Here is a 19,464-nt window from a genome sequence, read left to right as displayed (position 1 = left end):
AAACAAGGGTTTCTGAATCATACCGCATAACCATTAAACACTTTACAAACCCTCGGGGTTTTCAATCACAAGGAACACCCAGCTAAGCGCCCACACATCTACAGAGGTCAGATGCGGGGCGGCAGCGCCGTTCTCCTTACACTTGAGCAATATGGCAGCCATGTGCTATAAACCCTTGAACTAATTGACAATATGTATACAGGACAGTGTCCGAATCAACAAGAATTCCGAATAGGAAATGTAATATGCATTCAGAAATGTAATATACATTCAGTTAACATATAAACCCTATGTAATACAGAAGGAAATCATTCCAAACAATACCACAAATAGACAGGGGCGTAATGCAACTGTGTTAAAACATATATATATAAATATTTACATGTGAATCATAGGCCACGAGCTAAACGAGTTCACAAATCATTAACAAACTGGTTATCAACCAGATTCTCACAATAGTCAAAATATATGGTCGTAGCCATGAAAACGTTTAACAACAGTACACATTTATGTAAGCAGACCAAGCGAAACTCATAGCTTTGGAAGCCAGGGTAGAACCCAAAATCACCGCAAGCGGGTAGATGCCCGGCTCCTTAAACAACATCTCAAGACTTTGTAATCGGAACGAGACCAGAGGTCTGTCAAACCTGCGGCCAACCATGTGTCATCAGGTTGGGGTCTCATTCCAATAATGGAGGAAACTCCCGGCAACCAGAGAGAAATGAAGTTACATCAACCGGAAACAAACCCTAGTGCTCAGATAAATACCTCTGCAGCTCGGCGGCCTCATTTAGGGGAGCTCTTCCAGATCCGCCAAGGTCGGGTAATGCCGTTCATACCTGGTAAACACAAGAACAAACTTTAGACGATTGCATAACCTGTAATCACGGGATTCGAATCAAAAACATTAAACTGGAGAGTGTTTACCTGGCCGAGGCAAAACTGGAGATGCATGAGGAGGAACCCCTGTGGAACGGCGTATGAACCCGAAGTGCTGTGGTCTCGGCGCGGAGCAACAAGGTAAACCCTCGCAGTGGAAAAACGAAGAGAGCTGGAGATCGAGAGCCGAGGGAAAAACCTCGAATAAACCGGAGGAACCGCGTATATACCCTACCTGCCCGAGGCGAGAACGTGGCACGGTGCTGGCCCTTGATCCCTGGCAGCAGACGCCCACCGTCGATGGAGGTGACAATACCAAGGAGGAAAGGCGCGGGAAGACCGGACTCAGTGCCATACCGCTGTCACGTGATCCGGACGGCAGCGTTAATATAGCAGTCAGATGTCAAGCGCTGGTGGCGCCAGCTCACAAAGTCTACGAAGGTTTGAATGGCCCAAAGGTAATGTATGCCATCGAAATTATATTAACCATAGACCATCGGTACTCATGGATTTCACATCGATATTAAATACCTGCCACCATATACCGCCTTAGGTTAGGCTAGGTACCTGGCGGTGGTGACCATCTGAATGACACATATTTATTTAAAGTGCAGATGCAAATCTAATTAAGGTACTGTATACGCATAATAAACAAAAAAAATTATGGGTATTAAGTATTAGCTTATAGACATATGACAGACTTAGCGGCAGCAGCTTCAGCTCCAGCGTGTGTCGCCAGAATCTTCGAAGTTAACAACAACATTGCTACTATTGATATCCAGCACAACCGCGCCATTTCCGTCTTCTTGGATTTCATGGCCATGGCCATCTTGTTGATATAAAGTGAAAATAAAATGATGAATTCTAACTCTACTTGCAGAATGTGTAACGGAATCGATAATAGAAAAAGGAATTGCGAATTGCGTTTTGGAATTGTAGTGCAATGGATGGATCTTACTTATAGAAAACACGCATGGAGGGTTTACAATCGGTCGAAGGAATTCAGTGAAACTCAACCCGAAATTGTGTCAAAGCGAAACCCGACTTTCTCACTCTCCGTTACGGTCAACATCTACTTGTGCGTGACACTTGTTTTTCACAATCACCCCATCTCTCAAATCTGTTACATGAATCCCCAGTATTTGATTTTGCGTGTTAATCTTTGACTCTTGAAATTTAGAATCTGATTTCAACTTGCACGATGATGGAATTCTTTTTTCCGGGAATGAAAAGAAGTGCGGGCCAATTCGAATTTAATTTATTCTAAAAGCCCTCATGGTAATTTCTTAACTAGGGTTTTTATCCAATTTCTTAACTCACTTTCTTATACAATGTTGTTTTTGTGTTTTTCTTAACCTCCACACATAACTAATTTTTTTATTTTTATTTTTAATTCTTTTTACTATACTATTAAGACCTTTTTTTTTTCCTTCAATTGTTTTTACGATATTATATTCATTATATCTTATAGTTAATTTTTAATGATTAAATGCCATTATTATTATCTATCACTTAATAATTTTTTTTTGTAGGTAAGCATGCACGGTGATTTGAAACAGTGACCTATAGCAAGGAGTGCCTCAACAGTGCAACCATTCACCGTCAATCCAAAGCCCCATGGACTTATCACTTAATAAACATTATTTTAATTATGTTGGTTCAAATCTATATTACTAAAAAATATCAATTAGAATTAATGGTATATATATATATATATATATATATATATATATATATATATATATAAGTAAAGAGCTTTACTTCAGGTTGATACCCTTCTAGGGTACTAGCTAGCTTGGAAATTTGGTAATGGATGGTTTGTGAATGTAGGCATGGATCTTGTACTGAATGTGATGGTTCTCTCACGATGATATTTTTTTAATATGCAATGAACCCGTAACTCTGACATGTTCTGCTCGCAAGAGTAAATACATTCTTTGGCGAAATGGGTGAAGAGCTCAGTGAGCATTGTCTTTATTAGGAATCGAAGTGATATTGTTTAATAAAATGACTATATCAACAAGATTTAGTTGTCTCATATGCATTTATCTTAAAAGCATCACCCCACCTTTCTCAGACTTCGATGATACTCTATTTGTGGGTGCTTTTTTGTTACAGGAAAAGGAATGTTAAGGTAATAAGTTTGCCACATTGGTTCATCATGCCAATTTGCATAGTTTTGAGATATCATAGTTGTAATCATACCTCTATAGTTACAAATTAGTTATCAAATTGAAAAAAATAAAACCGATACATATTCTTAGTGGCTTTATAATTATACATAAAATCTCGCATTTGGAGAGTCTCATAACAATACATGGAGCAAATGTGTATCGAATTTCATCTTTCTAACCATTGAGTATAGTACCACAAAGGTATATTATACATGTTCACTAAAGGTATGACAATGTTCATTACTGGTATGCTTCTAACCCAAAAACATTGGACCCTCAAAGAAGCCATTTATCTAAACATTTCCTGGAGTATTTCTCAAACCTTGTATATAGGGGTACCCTCCTTTTGCAATGAACTTACCATTTATGTTTTCCCACATAAAAATATTAACTTGAGTGTATTATATATCTTAGTCTACTTCTCGCAAAGCTTTTTTTTCTACTTAGCATTAGTTATATACACAATTCGAAGATGTTTAGTAATATAAAAAGTGATTATACACTTTATTAAAAGAAACAAGTCTCAACATAACCATTAGTGTTAACTACACTGCTGCATGAGGGAGGAACAAATATTGGTAATATGCTACTACAATATACCTAAGGAAACACAAAAACCTTTTTTCCACCAATTTGCAATGAGAACAGTGTATGACATGTTTTTATCTGGAAGACATATGACAACACTACCAACATCATTGGAAAGATCCTCCAAAGTATTATCCCCTTAAAAAAACATATCCTCATAGGATAGTCGAGAAGCTCCATGATATTGACCCTGCCTTTCTCAGACCTTCATGGTACTCTTTTTGGGTGCTTTTTCAACGAGGAAAGGAATGTTGAGGTAATAACCTTTCCGCATTAATTCATCATGCCAATATTCAAAATATTTAGATATCACAGTTGTAATCATATCTCTGTAGTTTAAAAATTTGTTATCGAATAGAAAAAAATAAAAAGAATGAAATATTTAACATCTTATTATTTCTATTCAAAAGTTCCACCAAAATTGTTTCAATCCAAAAAGAGTCAATTGTGGCAACTAAAATAGTGGAGTTAAGTGGAATTATAGTTGGTTTATAGTTGTAAAATCTTAGAGGTTGTTGTACCCATGACGAGAAAATGGGTTCCCAGCCTCGACAACCAAATGAAATTCTAACAACAAGATATCATGGTTAATGCATTTCGGCAAGAAGTCCAATAATCAAGAAGCACATTCTCACACTCAACTAGACTCATCTGCAATATAAGAAAGAATAACATGAGAAGTGCATCACAGTGCACTCAAAACCCTCAAACACTACATCAAAAGGTGCTTCCATCCTCGCTATTAATGCTTACATTTATGGCAATCAAATTTGGACTATCAAAGATAGGGAATTTTTCCAAGTACTAAATTTTTTTTGCTCACTTTCTTCAAAATGGAAAAACATCTCTTCCTCACCTACTTTGGCGAGGTTGAATTTACTAGGGTCAAAGCCCTAAAGCACCTTGTCCACTAAAAGTATAGTAGGACATTTCTTAGTATGACACCATTCACTTAGTTGAGAAATGAAACCATATTTTATAGGGATGAGATCTAGAATTTAATACCCCCACATAGTTTGTGGATACAATCCATGTCAAAAGATGTCTTTAAAAACATCACCCAAAAAGGCATACCCAAATTAATCTATGTTGAATAGAAAATTTCAATAATTTGCATGACATTTTGCACATTATAATTTTATATGTTCATGCTGTTTTCCATACTTTCCATACTTTTATTTGATGTAATATTTTTAGTATGTATTCGGTTTGATATAAAAGAAGTACCAACAATTCTAAGTAACTTTGACAATGACGCAACAATTTATTTACATACAAATGAACAAAAAAGGTGAGAAAGTGAATGTCCTTATTTAAATCCTACAAAGGAGTGGGACACTTGTTTGCAAAATAGGGGAAACAAGTCTATTAGTCTCACCAAGAAAAAATAACCATAATTCCACATGAGACTCACATTCATGCCAACAATGGATAAATTCGAACAGATCATAAATTTTGGAAGCTCACAGAAAGGTAAATGGGAAGGCTAGAGATATCCCATATAATGAAAATATTTGGCTTCATTGTGGTCATTCCAAAATGTGTAAAAATAACCATAATTCCACATGAGACTCACATTCATGCCAACAATGGATAAATTAGAACATATCATAAATTTTGCAAGCTCAGAGAAAGCTAAATGGGAAGGCTAGATATATCCCATATAATGAAAATAATTGGCTTCATTGTGGTCATTCCAAAATGTAAGTCTGTAAATGTAGTAGCTGCATAGAAAGAAAACAAGAACTCCACTTCATAGATAAGAGAATTCACCCATCTAACACATTCTTACCACTCCCCCAAATTATGAGTAGTGAAAGAAAACAAGAACTCCACTTCATAGATAAGAGAATTCACCCATCTAACACATATTATTACCACTCCCCCAAATTATGAGTAGTGAAAGAAAACAAGAACTCCACTTCATAGATCAGAGAATTCACCCATCTAACACATATTCCTCCCACTTCTCCAAATTATGAGTAGTGTTGTGACATAGAATAGAAATAAATGCATATAACTCAAACTCCCTCTCTCTAACTTAGAAATGTATATGTATAATAATTCCACCTCGAAGAAAACGTTTCGAGCTCAATGGTTTGTACCAAAATAATAATTTAGTTATGTTTATGATATTGAGATGTATAATGAATATGTAATTTTGATATGTTTATCAATGTTTACCAATCGTTTAACTTATATGATCATCCTAATTTAATTATAATTAACTAAACACACATTTCAATACTAAAATCGTAGAAGCATACATCTTTATAATTCATAGACTCATTTAATTTATATGATCGTCCTAATTTAATTATAAGTAACTAAACAGACTTTTCAATACTAAAATCATAGAGCCATACAGCGTTATAATTGACAGACTTGATTACCTATGAAACCATGGCGCAATTTGAAGAAAACAAAAAATTCCTATCAATTTCTTGTTTTTGTATTTCTGTATTGTATTCTTTCATGTGGGCATGATCTTAAATTAACCTTTTATTTCCTAAAGAAATTTACTTGTATTTTTATTTCCCTCTTAATTTATCTTAAATTAATTAATTATAGAAAATATCATATCAACACATATAATATTAGGTATGTGGTATTAAGTCGTGGTATTGGCCCATGGTAATATAAGAGGAGTTATTTACAAGTTAAGAATTTCCATGATAAACTGAATAAATGAATATTGTTACATATTTTTTTAAATGTATTTATATTTAACTAATATATTTACTCTTTTAATAATAATAATAATAATAATAAATAATAATAATTTAAAAATAAAATCACAATTTAGTTAATTTTTATGATATTGAGATGCATAATGGAAATTTATTTTTGATATGTTTATCAATGTTTACCAACCTTTTAATTTATATGATTATCCTAATTTAATTATAATTAACACACCATACTTTTCAATACTAAACATAGAATCATATATCTTTATAATTCGCATACTCGATTACCTAGGGAAGTATGTCGCGATTTTGAAAATAAAAATGTTTTCCTATCAATTTCTATTTCTTGTTTTAGTACCTGTGTATTGTATTATTTCATGTGCACATAGTCTTAAATTAACCTTTTATTTCCTAAAGAAATTTACTTGTATTTTTTCCCTCTTAATTTATCTTAAATTAGTTAATTAAATAAAACATAGTATCAACACATTTAATATTAGGCATGTGGTATTGATAAATAATGGTATTGGCCCATGGTATTATAAAAAGAGATATTTACAAGTTAATAATTTCTATGATAAATTGAATCAATAAATATTATTACATTTTTATTTAATTTATTTATGTTTAACTAATATATTTAATTTTTTAATAATAATAACAATAATTTAAAATTACAATTTAGTTAAATTTTATGATATTGAGATGTATAATAAAAAAATACTTTTGATATATTTATCAATCATATAATTTTTATAATTATTCTAATTTAATTATAATTAACCCAATACACTTTTAAATATTTAAAAATAAAACCATACATCTTTATAATTCAGAAATTTGATTACCTATAAAATCTCGATGCATTTTAAATATAAATATCTTTTCCTATCTCGAGGCATTTTAAATATAAATATATTTTCCTAACAACTTTCGTGTTTATTAGACTAGATCACCTACGAAACCATGCTGCGATTTTAAAAATAAACCTGTTTTCGTATTAATGTTTGTTTTATTACATCTGTATTATATTTTTTCATATCCGTTCGCATGATCTTAAATTAGCCTTTTACTTCTTAAAGAAAGTTGCTTGAATTATTTTTTCCCATTTATATTTAGTACTCGTTGAACTGGAACCATGCTACGATTTTAAAAATAAATACGTTTTCTTATCAATTTCTGATTTTAGTACTGGTATATTGTATATTTCATGTGCACATGATTTTAAATTAATTTTTTATTATTTTTTCCCATTTATATTTAGTACTCGTTGAACTGGAACCATGCTACGATTTTAAAAATAAATACGTTTTCTTATCAATTTCTGATTTTAGTACTGGTATATTGTATATTTCATGTGCACATGATTTTAAATTAATTTTTTATTTCCTAGAGAAATTTACTTGTATTTTGTTTTTCTCTTTTATATTAGTGCTGGTTGATCTTGTAATTTTTTTTTCTTCTTATTTGTTAATCGGGTAAATTCTTTTTTTTCATCTAATCATAGTACTTGATGCTAATCCACGGAGTAATAAAGACTTTGAAAATATTCAATATTTCTCTCGAGATGAATGTATTCAGAAGAAAAAAGACACGTATTATATATATATTTTTCTGCATTTTGATAATATTAAATATGAATGATCCTTTCCAATTTGATTGTGATAGAAAAGGATTATTTTTTTCCCAAAATTTAACATGTTTTTTTTTGGCATATTACGGTTTTCTTTAACCCCACTCATTATGATGAATTTGGGATTCCACGGAATACTTAAGACTTTGAAAATATTCAATATTATGTCTAGATGAAAATATAAAGGGGTAACATATCCTGAAGTGCTTATTATCATCTTGTAAAACAAAGTATTATGTCTACATTTTTTATTTGATTTTTTTTATTTTTTTTAAGAATATTACATAGAAATCATCCTTTCCAATTTGATTGGAACTACTTAATAGAGTGTGTACATAGTTTTTTTCTCAAATTTTAATAACTATTTTTCTCATATTACAATTTTGTTTGACCACACTAATTATGATGAATTTAGGAATCGATGATGAATTTGGGAATCTAGGGAACACTGAAGACTTTGAAAATATTCAATATTTCTCTTGTGATGAAAATATTCAGAAAGGAGTCACATTATTTCATCTTGTAAAACGATGTATTATGTCTACATATTATTTTATTTTTTTTCTAATTTTTAATAATATTGCATAGGAATCATCCTTTCCAATGTGATTTTAACAAAAAAATTGTTGAATATTATTGAAAGCCCATACATAGACTCCTTTTTCTCAAATTTTAACAATTGTTTTTCTGATATTACAATTTTGTTTATCAATTTTAAATGCCGATATGGAATACTGATAGGAGGCATTAATTGAAAATTTCTCATTTCATTCAAAGATTCTAAAAAATGTTTGACCCTTTAGATTTGAATGTCAGTTTAGGAAGTTGCAAATTAGATTTATATAGTTTGAAAATACAAGAACAAGGACACTTTATGCCGAGTTCTGTTGAATGTAATCGAGGGCATTATAGAGGAAAATAGATATCTATAGTGTAAGGAGACTTATTTGGAGACTACTTTTTTTTATCAAAATGATGGACAAAAAAACTACCAATGATTAGGATTGTATGATATTAAAGGTTAGGGTTACTGATCCAGGAGGATTTCATTGATTCAATTCCATAGGTGTTCAAGTGTCGTCATTAGTACTGAGTGTTGTCGTCAATTCAGTTCAGCTTCAACAACTTGACAGTGTTGGTTATAGATCACGTTTTTAATGAAATGTTTATGGTTTTCATGGCATTCAGTGGATATGGGTTTGTACCTGGCTATCAACTTGTGTCCATCAACAGTTCTGCTAGGATTGGTCGACGACATGTGTCATGTCGTTTCTTCACAGGTACAAATGTAAATTTGTGATGAAGAAAAGGTACATGGGTTATTTTGTGAAACCTAAACCCTAAGTGCATTAACCTAACACCTAAGCCCTAAACCATTTACCAAAGCCTAATTCTATACCTAATGAATCATTTCCTAAGTCTAAACCTCTAAACCTATGCTCATATAACTCTAGACTATATTCACATATTAAAACACTATAAAAGAAATATAAAACCAAGACCATAGGCCTTGACCACAACCGCATTGGAGGTTAGCTGCCAAATGTAACTGCTCGGCAATTATCACATGCGGTGGTTAACGAAGTCATTGCCAGAACTGTTGGGATAGCCACCAGATGTTAGGTCATTGTTAGACCGCCTCGTTCACATATGGGAAGTCAACCTTCTCTGCCCAGTTAGAAAGATGCCAATGATCCTGTGGTTATTATAAAGTTTATTTATGGTTTTTTTTGTTGAATTTGTTAGAACGACAAATGTGATGGTCATTAAACCTAGCCTAGGTGTCATGGAACCATAAGACCAAGTTCCAAAGCTCATCCTCAGGTAACCAAATTCACCTTGAATTTAGCCAAGGTGGTTTTAATGAACCTGGAGGCTCCTAAAAGGTGAAGTTTTTCTTCCTTGATGAGAAAAGTGGTTTCTTGAGGTCCTAGGCAATTTTGTTTTTAGTGTTTTAGGAGCATCCGGGGTTAGAATTGGAATTTGTAAGAGGCATTGGAAAGCTGGTTCAGAGGAATACTTGATGAAAATGATCAGAAGTGCCTACGTGAACATTTAGACTAATCAAATCTCTATGTAATCAACACCTTCTTTTCATTCCTAATAAAAAATGGTCGTCCATCTTGAAAGCGGACCTACAGACATAGCCCATTAGGAATGAACTTCTTCCTCAATCTCTCTATTTAGTATCGACGTGTTTTTACTATTTTCTCTTCTGTTATGCATCTTTATTATGTTTAATCAATTGTCGTAAAGTCTTCTTCTCAAGTAGTTTTCCTTGATTTCCGTACTTTTAGCTAACATTCAAGTCATTAATGGTGAATCAATTCTACATCAGTTTTAGTTTATGATCATTTGAGATCATATAATTTAGTATGAGAGTAGGTTGCATTTGTACAAATTTCCATTTAATGTTAACTAGGTCAAAGTCACAACGAGGAGAAGGAATCCTTGAGCAAATCAATCTAGAGATTGGAAAGTGATGAGTCGATCAAAAATCGACCATGTCAGGATGTGATGCAGGTGAAAACAATGAAACTAAGATGAGTGAAGAACAGTTTCAGCAGGAATTCTTAACTATGTAGCAGATTTTGGGAGAATTGTACAAATACAAGAAGGCGAGAGATGTAGATTCTTATTCAAAGGCATCAGAGAAGGAAAAAGGTAAAGGGATGATTGATAAACCACCTTCACCTCCATAATCTCCATCATCATCATCATCTTCTTCTTCTTCGAGTGCAGAATCTGAAATGGAAAAGAAACCTAAGAAAACATATCTTTTGAAACTTGGTGTTAAATTTGAGTTACCTGTTTATGATGGCGAAATGAATCCTAAAAATCTAGATAAATGGATTAAGAAGTTAGAAGTGTATTTTCGTATTCAGAACATTTCTAGAGATAAAACTAAAATTCAGTTAGGTACACTTAGAATGGGGGAACATCTTTAGTCTGGTGGGAATGTAAAAATTAGATAGATGTAAAGCATAAAGGAAAGGTCATCTCCTCATGCTCTAAGTTTTTAAAAGGTCTTAGGAAACAATTCTATCCTATAGGATACATGCAACAAGCTATTATTGATTAGAAACATCTGAGGCAAGGTAAAGGGAAAAGTGTTCAGGAGCTTAGTCAGGAGTTTAGAAAGAAAGCATTGGCACTTAGTATTTCATTGGATATAGGTGATTTTTTTTTAAATATATCGACAATTTACATTCATATTTGCAACATATTTTATTGATGTTTACTCCTGATGATTTTGATGAGGTGTGTGTTTAGGCCATACATAATGAATCAAGTGGCAAGCCCTTTAAGAGTTCATTGCAATCATCCAAAGAGTTGGAAACCAAAGATTCCAATGACAGTAAGGGGAAGAAATCAATGATTGTTCAGAAGGAAAGACCTACTTGTTCTCATTTCTAGAGAATTAGACATGATGAATCGAAGTACTGGAAACTTCATCCAGAACTTAAGCCCAGATATTTCCTTAAGGAGAAGGATGAAAAACAGGCAATTACAGTAGTCCAGCAAGATCTAGCTTTAGATTCAGGTGATGAGAGGAGGATAACCATCATGGTTACGATAGGTAAAATTTCTAACACTGGTTCAAGATTGAAAACTATTGCATATTCATCAAACATCAATCCTCCACATGATGATAAGAGATTTTATTTGTTTAACATAAGGATAAACTCTAAGCATACAAAGATAGATGCAATGTTTGATAGTGGATCATAGGCGAATCTAATCTCTGAATATTTAGTTAAAAGTTTGGGTTTGGAAATGCGGAATCATCGAAGACCTTACCCATTAGGATGGCGAATCAATGGAAACATCATGTAATAAATGAGGAAAAAATGATTCAAACAAATCAACAACTAAATCATACTTTCAAAGACAAACTAAGTTAGAACAAGTTCACTTAGTAAATAGGAAGCAAAAAAGTATGTCAATTCAAGTAGCTAGTTTGATATCAAGTATATCCTTGATTGTCTCTATCATTACAAAAAATATATTGTTTATACATATTGATGGTATTAAACAACATCCAATAGAGACTATTTCCCAAGATTGTGAATCACTAAGTCATGGTTCTTAGTGGAAAGAAATCAATTGCCATGTTGATAACAGTTTGTTTGCCCATCATCATAAGTTGTTCATACTGTAGATGGATGAAACAGGTCACCAACTCAAAAATTTCCATGGTCAGCATCATCACGATCATCACTTGCAAGTGATTGATCGAAGGTATTGGTACATGGTCAGGTCAAGGTGGAAAGAGAGGGAGTTCTACCCTTATCGAGTAATTTTTTAGTCAAACTTTTGTGGTCCAAAAGCTTTCAAGTGGAGAGGAATTATCCAGGAGGATTCCATTGATTCAGTTGCACAGTTGTTCAAGTGTTGTCATCAGTATTCAGTGTCTTCATCAATTTCGTTAAGATTCGATAGTTCGACAATGTTAGTTATGGATCAGGTTGTTCAGGTAATTTTTATGGTTTTAATGGTGTTGAGTGGTTATGGGTTTGTACTAGCTGTTGACTTGTGTCCATCGACAGTTCCACTATGATTGGTCGATGACATGTGTCATGTCGTTGCCTCACAGATTGATCATCATTATAGGTTGTCATCCACTTTGCAGGGTTTGAAATGATTTGTCCACATAGGTTATCTTCCTATGATATTGGTACAAATGTCACTTTTTGATGAAGAAAAGGTAGATAGGTTTTTTTTGTGAAACCAAAACGTAATACAAACCTAATGCTAAAAACCTAAACCCTAAGTGCATTAACCTAACACCTAAGCCCTAAACCATGTATCGAAGCCTAATTCTATACCTAATGAATCATTGCCTAAGTCTAAACCCCTAAAGCTATTCTCATATAACTCTCGGACTATATTCATATGTTAACACATTGTAAAACAAATATAAACCAAGACCATAGGCCTTGACTGCAACCACGTCGGAGGTTATCTGCTAGATGTAACCACTGGGTAGTTGTCACATGCGGGTGGTTAGTGAAGCCGTTGTCGGAACTGTCGGGATAGGCACTAGATGTCAGGTCACGGTTAGACCGCCCTGTTCACACGCAGGCGGTCAACCTACTCCAACCGGTTAGTAAATCACCAGCAGTCTTGTGGATATTATAAAGTTTATTTATGATTCTTCTGTTGAAGTTGTTAAAACAACTAATGCGATGGTCATTAAACCTAGTGTAGGTGTCATGGAAGCACAAGACCGAGTTCTAAAACTCAACCTGAGGCAACCAAATTCACCTTGAATTCAACCAAGGTGGTTTTCATGAACTTGGAGGCTTTTAAAAGGCAAATATTTCCTTCATTGATGAGAAGAGTGGTGTTTTGACTTTTTACTGGTAGATTCTAGAGGTCATAGGCAGTTATGTTTTCAGTGTTATAGGAGCATCCAAGGTGAGAATTGGAATCCGTTAGAGGCATTGGAAATCTGTTTCAGATGGTTATTTGCTGACAGTGATCAGAAATGCTGCACATTCAAACTCATCAAATCTCTGTGTAACCAACACCTTATTTTCATTCCTAATAAAAACGGTCACCCATCTTGAAAGTGAACCTAGAGACATAAGCCATCAGGGATGAACTTCGTCATCAATATTATGTTTGGTATCACTGTGTTTTTACTACTTTCACTTATGTTATGTATCTTTATTATGTTTAATCATTAATTGTCAATCAATTCTACATCAATTTTAGTTTATGATCATTTCAGATCAGTTATGTAGGCATGGGGTTTAAAATTTGACTAGCTCAATCTCATTCTCTTAAACATGCCCAATTATGAACTCGTAGAGGCCATGAAAATCACAATCTACTAATTTCATATCAAGCTCTCGTGGCCTCATGCAACTTTCTATGCCAGATTTTGGCCCTGAAATGACTTTCTAAACTATAAGAAAATTCCTATAAAGGTCTGTCTTTCTGAAAGAAAACTTCTGCTTCAGGAACTTCAACTCTCCATTCATCCAAAAAAATAATGAAAACTAAAAGAAAATTTTTAATAAAACATTTGCCTACATCTCGAGATCATTCCTTTCAGCTACCTTCACCTAGGATAATCGAATTGTTGAACATTCTACAATCATCTAACATATAATCCAAAGGCTCAATGTGATGACAAATGGATAGGAGGGAAGTTATTTTCAAAAGGGAAAGCCTTATGGAATAAATATAGAGAAGGGACGTTATTCTGTAACTATTGATATCATTGTCCCCTTGCACTTTCCTACTTTCCATTGCCTTCTTTCTCCAAACCTAATGTGCTCCAAGAATTCTCCAAGAAAACTCTAAGTGTGGAAGAGTGTGAGAGAGAAAGAAATAGAAGGGAGCTCTAAGCTAAAGGTGGAAAAAATCAAACATTGAAAAATGACATGAACTGATCCTCAAAAGCCTATTTATAGTTGAGGCCTCTATTTCCCCATTTTCCTCTATTTTTCCTTCAATTTCATTCTCATGAAGATATGTTACCTTTCACCTTTGTTTTTTCCTATTTTCCATTATTTTCATAAATAAATGTCCATAAATGCCTCTTTTCCTTTACCATTTCCTTTTCCAATTTGCTTTAGCCATAATAAACCAAATGAATACCCACCAGGATTTTTTTCCTAGTATTCGCCTTGGGATATGTGCCCCGTGACCTTGGTCTTATTTTTTGCTTTATTAACTTTATTACATGTATTTTTATCCAGGGTTATTACATAACACTCCCCCTTAGGGGAACACCATCCTTGTTGTTCAATGACACCAATAACTAGTAAGACCACTAAAAAACGAAACATACTACACCATAGAGATTCTAAGACAATTCATAGCAATATTTATAATGACATCTTAATGAAAACATGACAACCATACCATGTACTAGATCTTTATAACACAACTCATTACAATACTTACAATCAGAACCACATATACTCATGAACATTTTCTTCAACTAGCAAATAATCGTACTTTATATGGAGCTTTATAACCACAACTCGATAGAGAATTTACAATAATATACACATTATACATATGTACATTTACTTAACCAATAAATAAAAGGATATGGTGCATGTATAAGCAACAAGGGAATCTAGAGGCTCACACCTCCACCCTCAAAGTAGTACTAGGATTTACCTCCTTCTTAGGAAGTCTGGAATCCACTGCCAAAGACAAACCTACATCCATTTTCCAGCGCTAAAATCGTGTACCACTTGTCTTCTCAATGGACAACTACTAGCTCATTATTCTAGGGGTGGTGGTGAATCAATATTTTAAAACTCACTTAAACCTTTCAATTTCTTATCTAGATTTTTGTATGCTACTTTCATTAAGTAAAACATTGTATGTGCACACCAATGATGAAGGACAACTACATATATCCAATTAACTAACTTTTCATATATTTTTCCATTTGTTCTACTTTAACGAGTATATCATCACTTCATTAATATTTAATTAAAAAGTATCCATGAGAAGTAAAAACAAAATAAAACATCATACATAATCAACATAGCAACACATGAGGAGACCATAATTTTTAGGTGGAAACTCAATGTGGAGAAACCATCGTTATTGTTCTCTTTGTCTTCATCCTTTATTATAAATGAAAACATCTTACAATCGTATACTAGAATTACTATTACCAGTATGCAATCACCCACCTACACAAGGATACAATATTCTCTCATTCTCCAACACTCAGTAGGAGGGAAATCCAATCCCCTGATCTCATTTACCAGTACCCACAGGAAGAGTTCTCCAAGCCCCTAATCAAATTTACCAACTGCCAGTTCATATTGCTTTATCTTCTTCTTGTTCATATTGTTTTGATTGATTTATTGGCTTCCTCTATTTGAAAGTAGAAGTAGATTCTTCTCATGGGCTTTAGTACATTGCATGAGCTTATGAATCTACAATATTTTCTATAGTTAACATAGGTTTTGATATCTTGCTCATCTAGAAGGCATGATATCCTTGTCATCCAGATCACGTAGTTGGATGCACCCTCCAACCGATCCTAATCTCGTAACCCATGGCTGCCATGTTTGGGGATGAAATGTCAAATCGCCTCCTCTCTCCTTTGAATTGCTGATGGGCTAGCCTATGAACCCCATGTTGGAGCTAGTATATCTACAACTCCCTCTTGCTACTTAGCAAATCAGAATTCAGACTTCTTGGCTGGAAGTCCTTTGAGGAAGAATTCCCTTAAGTGTGTCTTCTTCTCCCCCCACTGACGCTATTTTGACAACAACTGTTGTAAAATATCTGCGTCCAGCTGAAGATATTATATACAAGGAAACATACACTGCTCACTTCTACCTCTGGAAAGCTTTGATTTGGAGATCAAATTTCTCTATCAACTCACTTTGAAAAATCAAATTCTCCTCAAAACTTTGACCTCCTTAGCCCACGAAATGCATTGCCTCTGGGGTTTTGAATTGCTACCTTTCTAGTAATTTCGAATTCCTCTTCCTTTCTAGTTTTGATCTCTTCTACTCATTATTTGTGTTGTTATATCATGTGAAAATTTAGTTAGTTGATTCCTACTACAACAACTGATGTTAATTCTTCTTATTGTTAATTCGATTAAACAATTTACTTGTTGTGTGCTACGACAAATATTGAATTAAATATACTACAACATACACAAATACAAACGGTGGAAACTAAATACAAGACAAACGAGAAATAATTATCACACACATCTACATAATTTTTTTTCGGCAAATGTCCCCGGAAAAACCTAGTGTGGGAAAACTAGTGGAGTAGCTCAGGGTTTGTATGATTAAGAATTAGTAATCTAAATACAAATCTATTGATCCTTCAGAACGAGAAATCCATGCAGAGAAAACATATGAAAAACATCTAGTGAGAAACTTCCCACTTCCACTGGTAATCCAACACCAACCTTAGCTCAAGATGAGTTGCCCCTTGCTGCCTCTGTGTTGCCTTTTCATTAGCCTAATCAGTTTTGTGTCAGCCTGCTGGGACAAGTGTAGCTCTCTCCCTCTGCTCCTGATTATCTTCTACTTTGGGAAATAGTTCTTTTGGCTCTCCAGGGTCCCACTCTAGCTTCTTCCTCTAAAACTCAACTTCTCCTCATTAAATACGAATCTCCCTCTAAAGGTATGCTCTCCCTCTCTTCATTGCATCAACATTTCTATGGAGTACACTTTCTCTCTACTATGCACTCCTTGGATATGGAAAAACTTCCTTCCAAATACTATCTCTGCCCCTCACTGCAAGAAACCACTTCGAATCTCTCTTTGGTAACTATTGCGTCACTCCCTTCAGAAATTTGATCTCTAATATCTTACTCGATGTTCTCTCCAACTTCCGAGTAAGCCTGCTCTTATAATCATTCAGTTGAGAACCAATGACCCAGATTAGATTCTAATCAATGGCTCAAATAATTTTCTATTGATCCTCGTCTTCTTCTAGAAGTTTCACCCATAGATTGATTAATACCATTTAATTATTTTAATTTCCTAAGCGTATACTTAGGGACCCATTAAAAATAATTAATTATTTTAATAAAACTATCTTGAGGTGGAATTTCCCAAAATGATTTCTACGTATAATGGAATACATGTGCCCAAGACTCCCCACAATTTTTGAAGCTTACAGCACATTAGATACTATCAGAAATAAACAATTTACACCTATATAAGTCATGCTAGCCACATATTCTAGGAATCAAAAGTGCATATCATCATGTTTATATTCATATCATCACTAAGTTTGAAATCGTCCTTTTTACAAAGAGTGGTATGCATGACATCTACAATTTAGCATGGAAATTAGAGAACCAATAACATATCGGAATCTTCCATTCCTATCATTTGAAATTATGATGTCAACACATTCATACAATGCACAACCATCATCAAAATTATATAGTAGAGCCCCACTTCCTTCTCGACAAATAATGAGGGTGATCCATTACTTGTGTTAACATTTCCAAAAAATTTAAATATTACAATTCATCATGACATCTGCAATATGGGTAGTGAAAGGGTTTTCACACTAAAATACAAGTGTACACCTCAGCTTCACATTTTTTACCTTTTCAATGGTCCATAAGGCCAAAAGTGCCAACTCTTCAAGCTCAAAACAACCTAGATACTTTTTCAAATTGGGGTGCATTACTAAACATTAAAACCCACTATTCACATTAAGAAGTTGTGTTTTGAGAAAGATACAAGTTCCTTTTATTCCATTTTATTTCTAATGATAGACTAGTCAATTGTAGTCATAGGTCGTTATGGTAAATTTCTAGTGAGTATTCTAAGTGAGTGATGATTCACTCCTAAAAAACTTACTCATTTTACTGTCTAATATTTAGTTTTGAGCTATTTCAACTAATGTATTTCGAAATCATATATTTGGAGAGCATTTTCTAAGCAATGTAAGGAAATGTCACTTGATAAATAGGTTTAGATGTTTCTAAATTTATATTGTTATCATATTAATGTAGATGTGTCCGAAAAGTAAAAATAATATTACGCATGTTTTAATGAATTCAATGATCAAGAAATAGAGTAAATTAGAAAAATAAAAGCATTTGTTACCACTTTATGTATACTTTTATTTCATTCTTCCATCTCAACATCTATAGTTGTATTCAAATGAGAAATCTTTGATGTCGAACATTATTAGAAATAGGAAGAATGAATCTCATACAATAGATATGATGTAGTAACTTATTATAATAAGGTTGTTACGTACGAATTCTCTCAATTTTCCTATATGACCATAGTCATTACTAAGAATTTTGTTGAACAACATGGCAAGTAGTCCAAATCATATGTATGAGTTCCTTGTTTCATTGGAAGCACATGTCATTTCTTCTGAAAAAAGTACAATGGGAAACAAAAAGAGAATGAAAATATTTAAGGATGAACATGCAATACTATGAATCATTTAGTTCATATCTTAGAGTTGATTCATGACTAAATTTACATGCATGCCATGTATAGTTCTTTTATGATATACGAAAGGGTTAAGAAATATATATATATATATATATATATATATATATATATATATATATATATATATATATATATATATATATATATATATATATATATATATATATATATATAATTTTTTAATACACAAGTTTTAGAAATATTAATGGGCCAAAATTAAATGTTGAAATTAAGTTTCATTTTGTATCATTTGGATGGATATTCAATTTATTACAGAAAAACATTATGAGATATGTTAAATTTTTAATCATTAATTGACATGCCTTGACCTCAAACCATGTCTTTATATTTGATCCTTGAAGGCAACCGTTATCACATCATGATGAGAACAAATCATTTAGAAAGTTGTAAACACTATTTATATCCTAAGAATTAATAGATGATTTCACAATTTTTCCATAAAATAATCTTACAATCCTTTAGGCCGAAATGAATTTTTGATATGTTAGTTTAAAGAGTATCAATATAAAAGGAAAAATAAAATATTAATTAAATTT

At 33.1% G+C, this 19,464-nt stretch overlaps 1 protein-coding gene across 1 annotated transcript; it reads right to left on the bottom strand.

The window, feature by feature from the left end:
* Positions 1-342: 342 nt before the first annotated feature.
* Positions 343-1,249, bottom strand: LOC149149075 (uncharacterized). The gene is made up of 3 exons (XM_089440159.1): positions 928-1,249; positions 769-839; positions 343-647 (listed from the first exon to the last, which is right to left on the bottom strand). The coding sequence occupies exons 1-2, from the start codon at positions 1,232-1,234 to the stop codon at positions 787-789; spliced, it is 360 nt and encodes a 119-aa protein (XP_089296285.1). The 5' UTR covers positions 1,235-1,249; the 3' UTR covers positions 343-647; positions 769-786.
* Positions 1,250-19,464: the final 18,215 nt, after the last annotated feature.

This window comes from Pinus tabuliformis, chromosome 9, assembly GCF_031772625.1.
Source record: "Pinus tabuliformis cultivar Carrire ecotype Pingquan chromosome 9, CPIR1, whole genome shotgun sequence".
In the NCBI taxonomy this organism is placed as follows: Eukaryota; Viridiplantae; Streptophyta; class Pinopsida; order Pinales; family Pinaceae; genus Pinus; species Pinus tabuliformis.
The sequence above is the reverse complement of the archived record's forward strand: the minus strand, read 5'-3'. Positions and strand labels throughout refer to the sequence as shown.

Coding starts and splice junctions, on each gene's coding strand:
- LOC149149075 (XM_089440159.1), bottom strand. CDS start 1,234: ATGGCACTGAGTCCGGTCTTCCCGCGCCTTTCCTCCTTGGTATTGTCA. Junction 840..927: donor TCCAGTTTTGCCTCGGCCAG/GTAAACACTCTC, acceptor TGTGTTTACCAG/GTATGAACGGCATTACCCGA.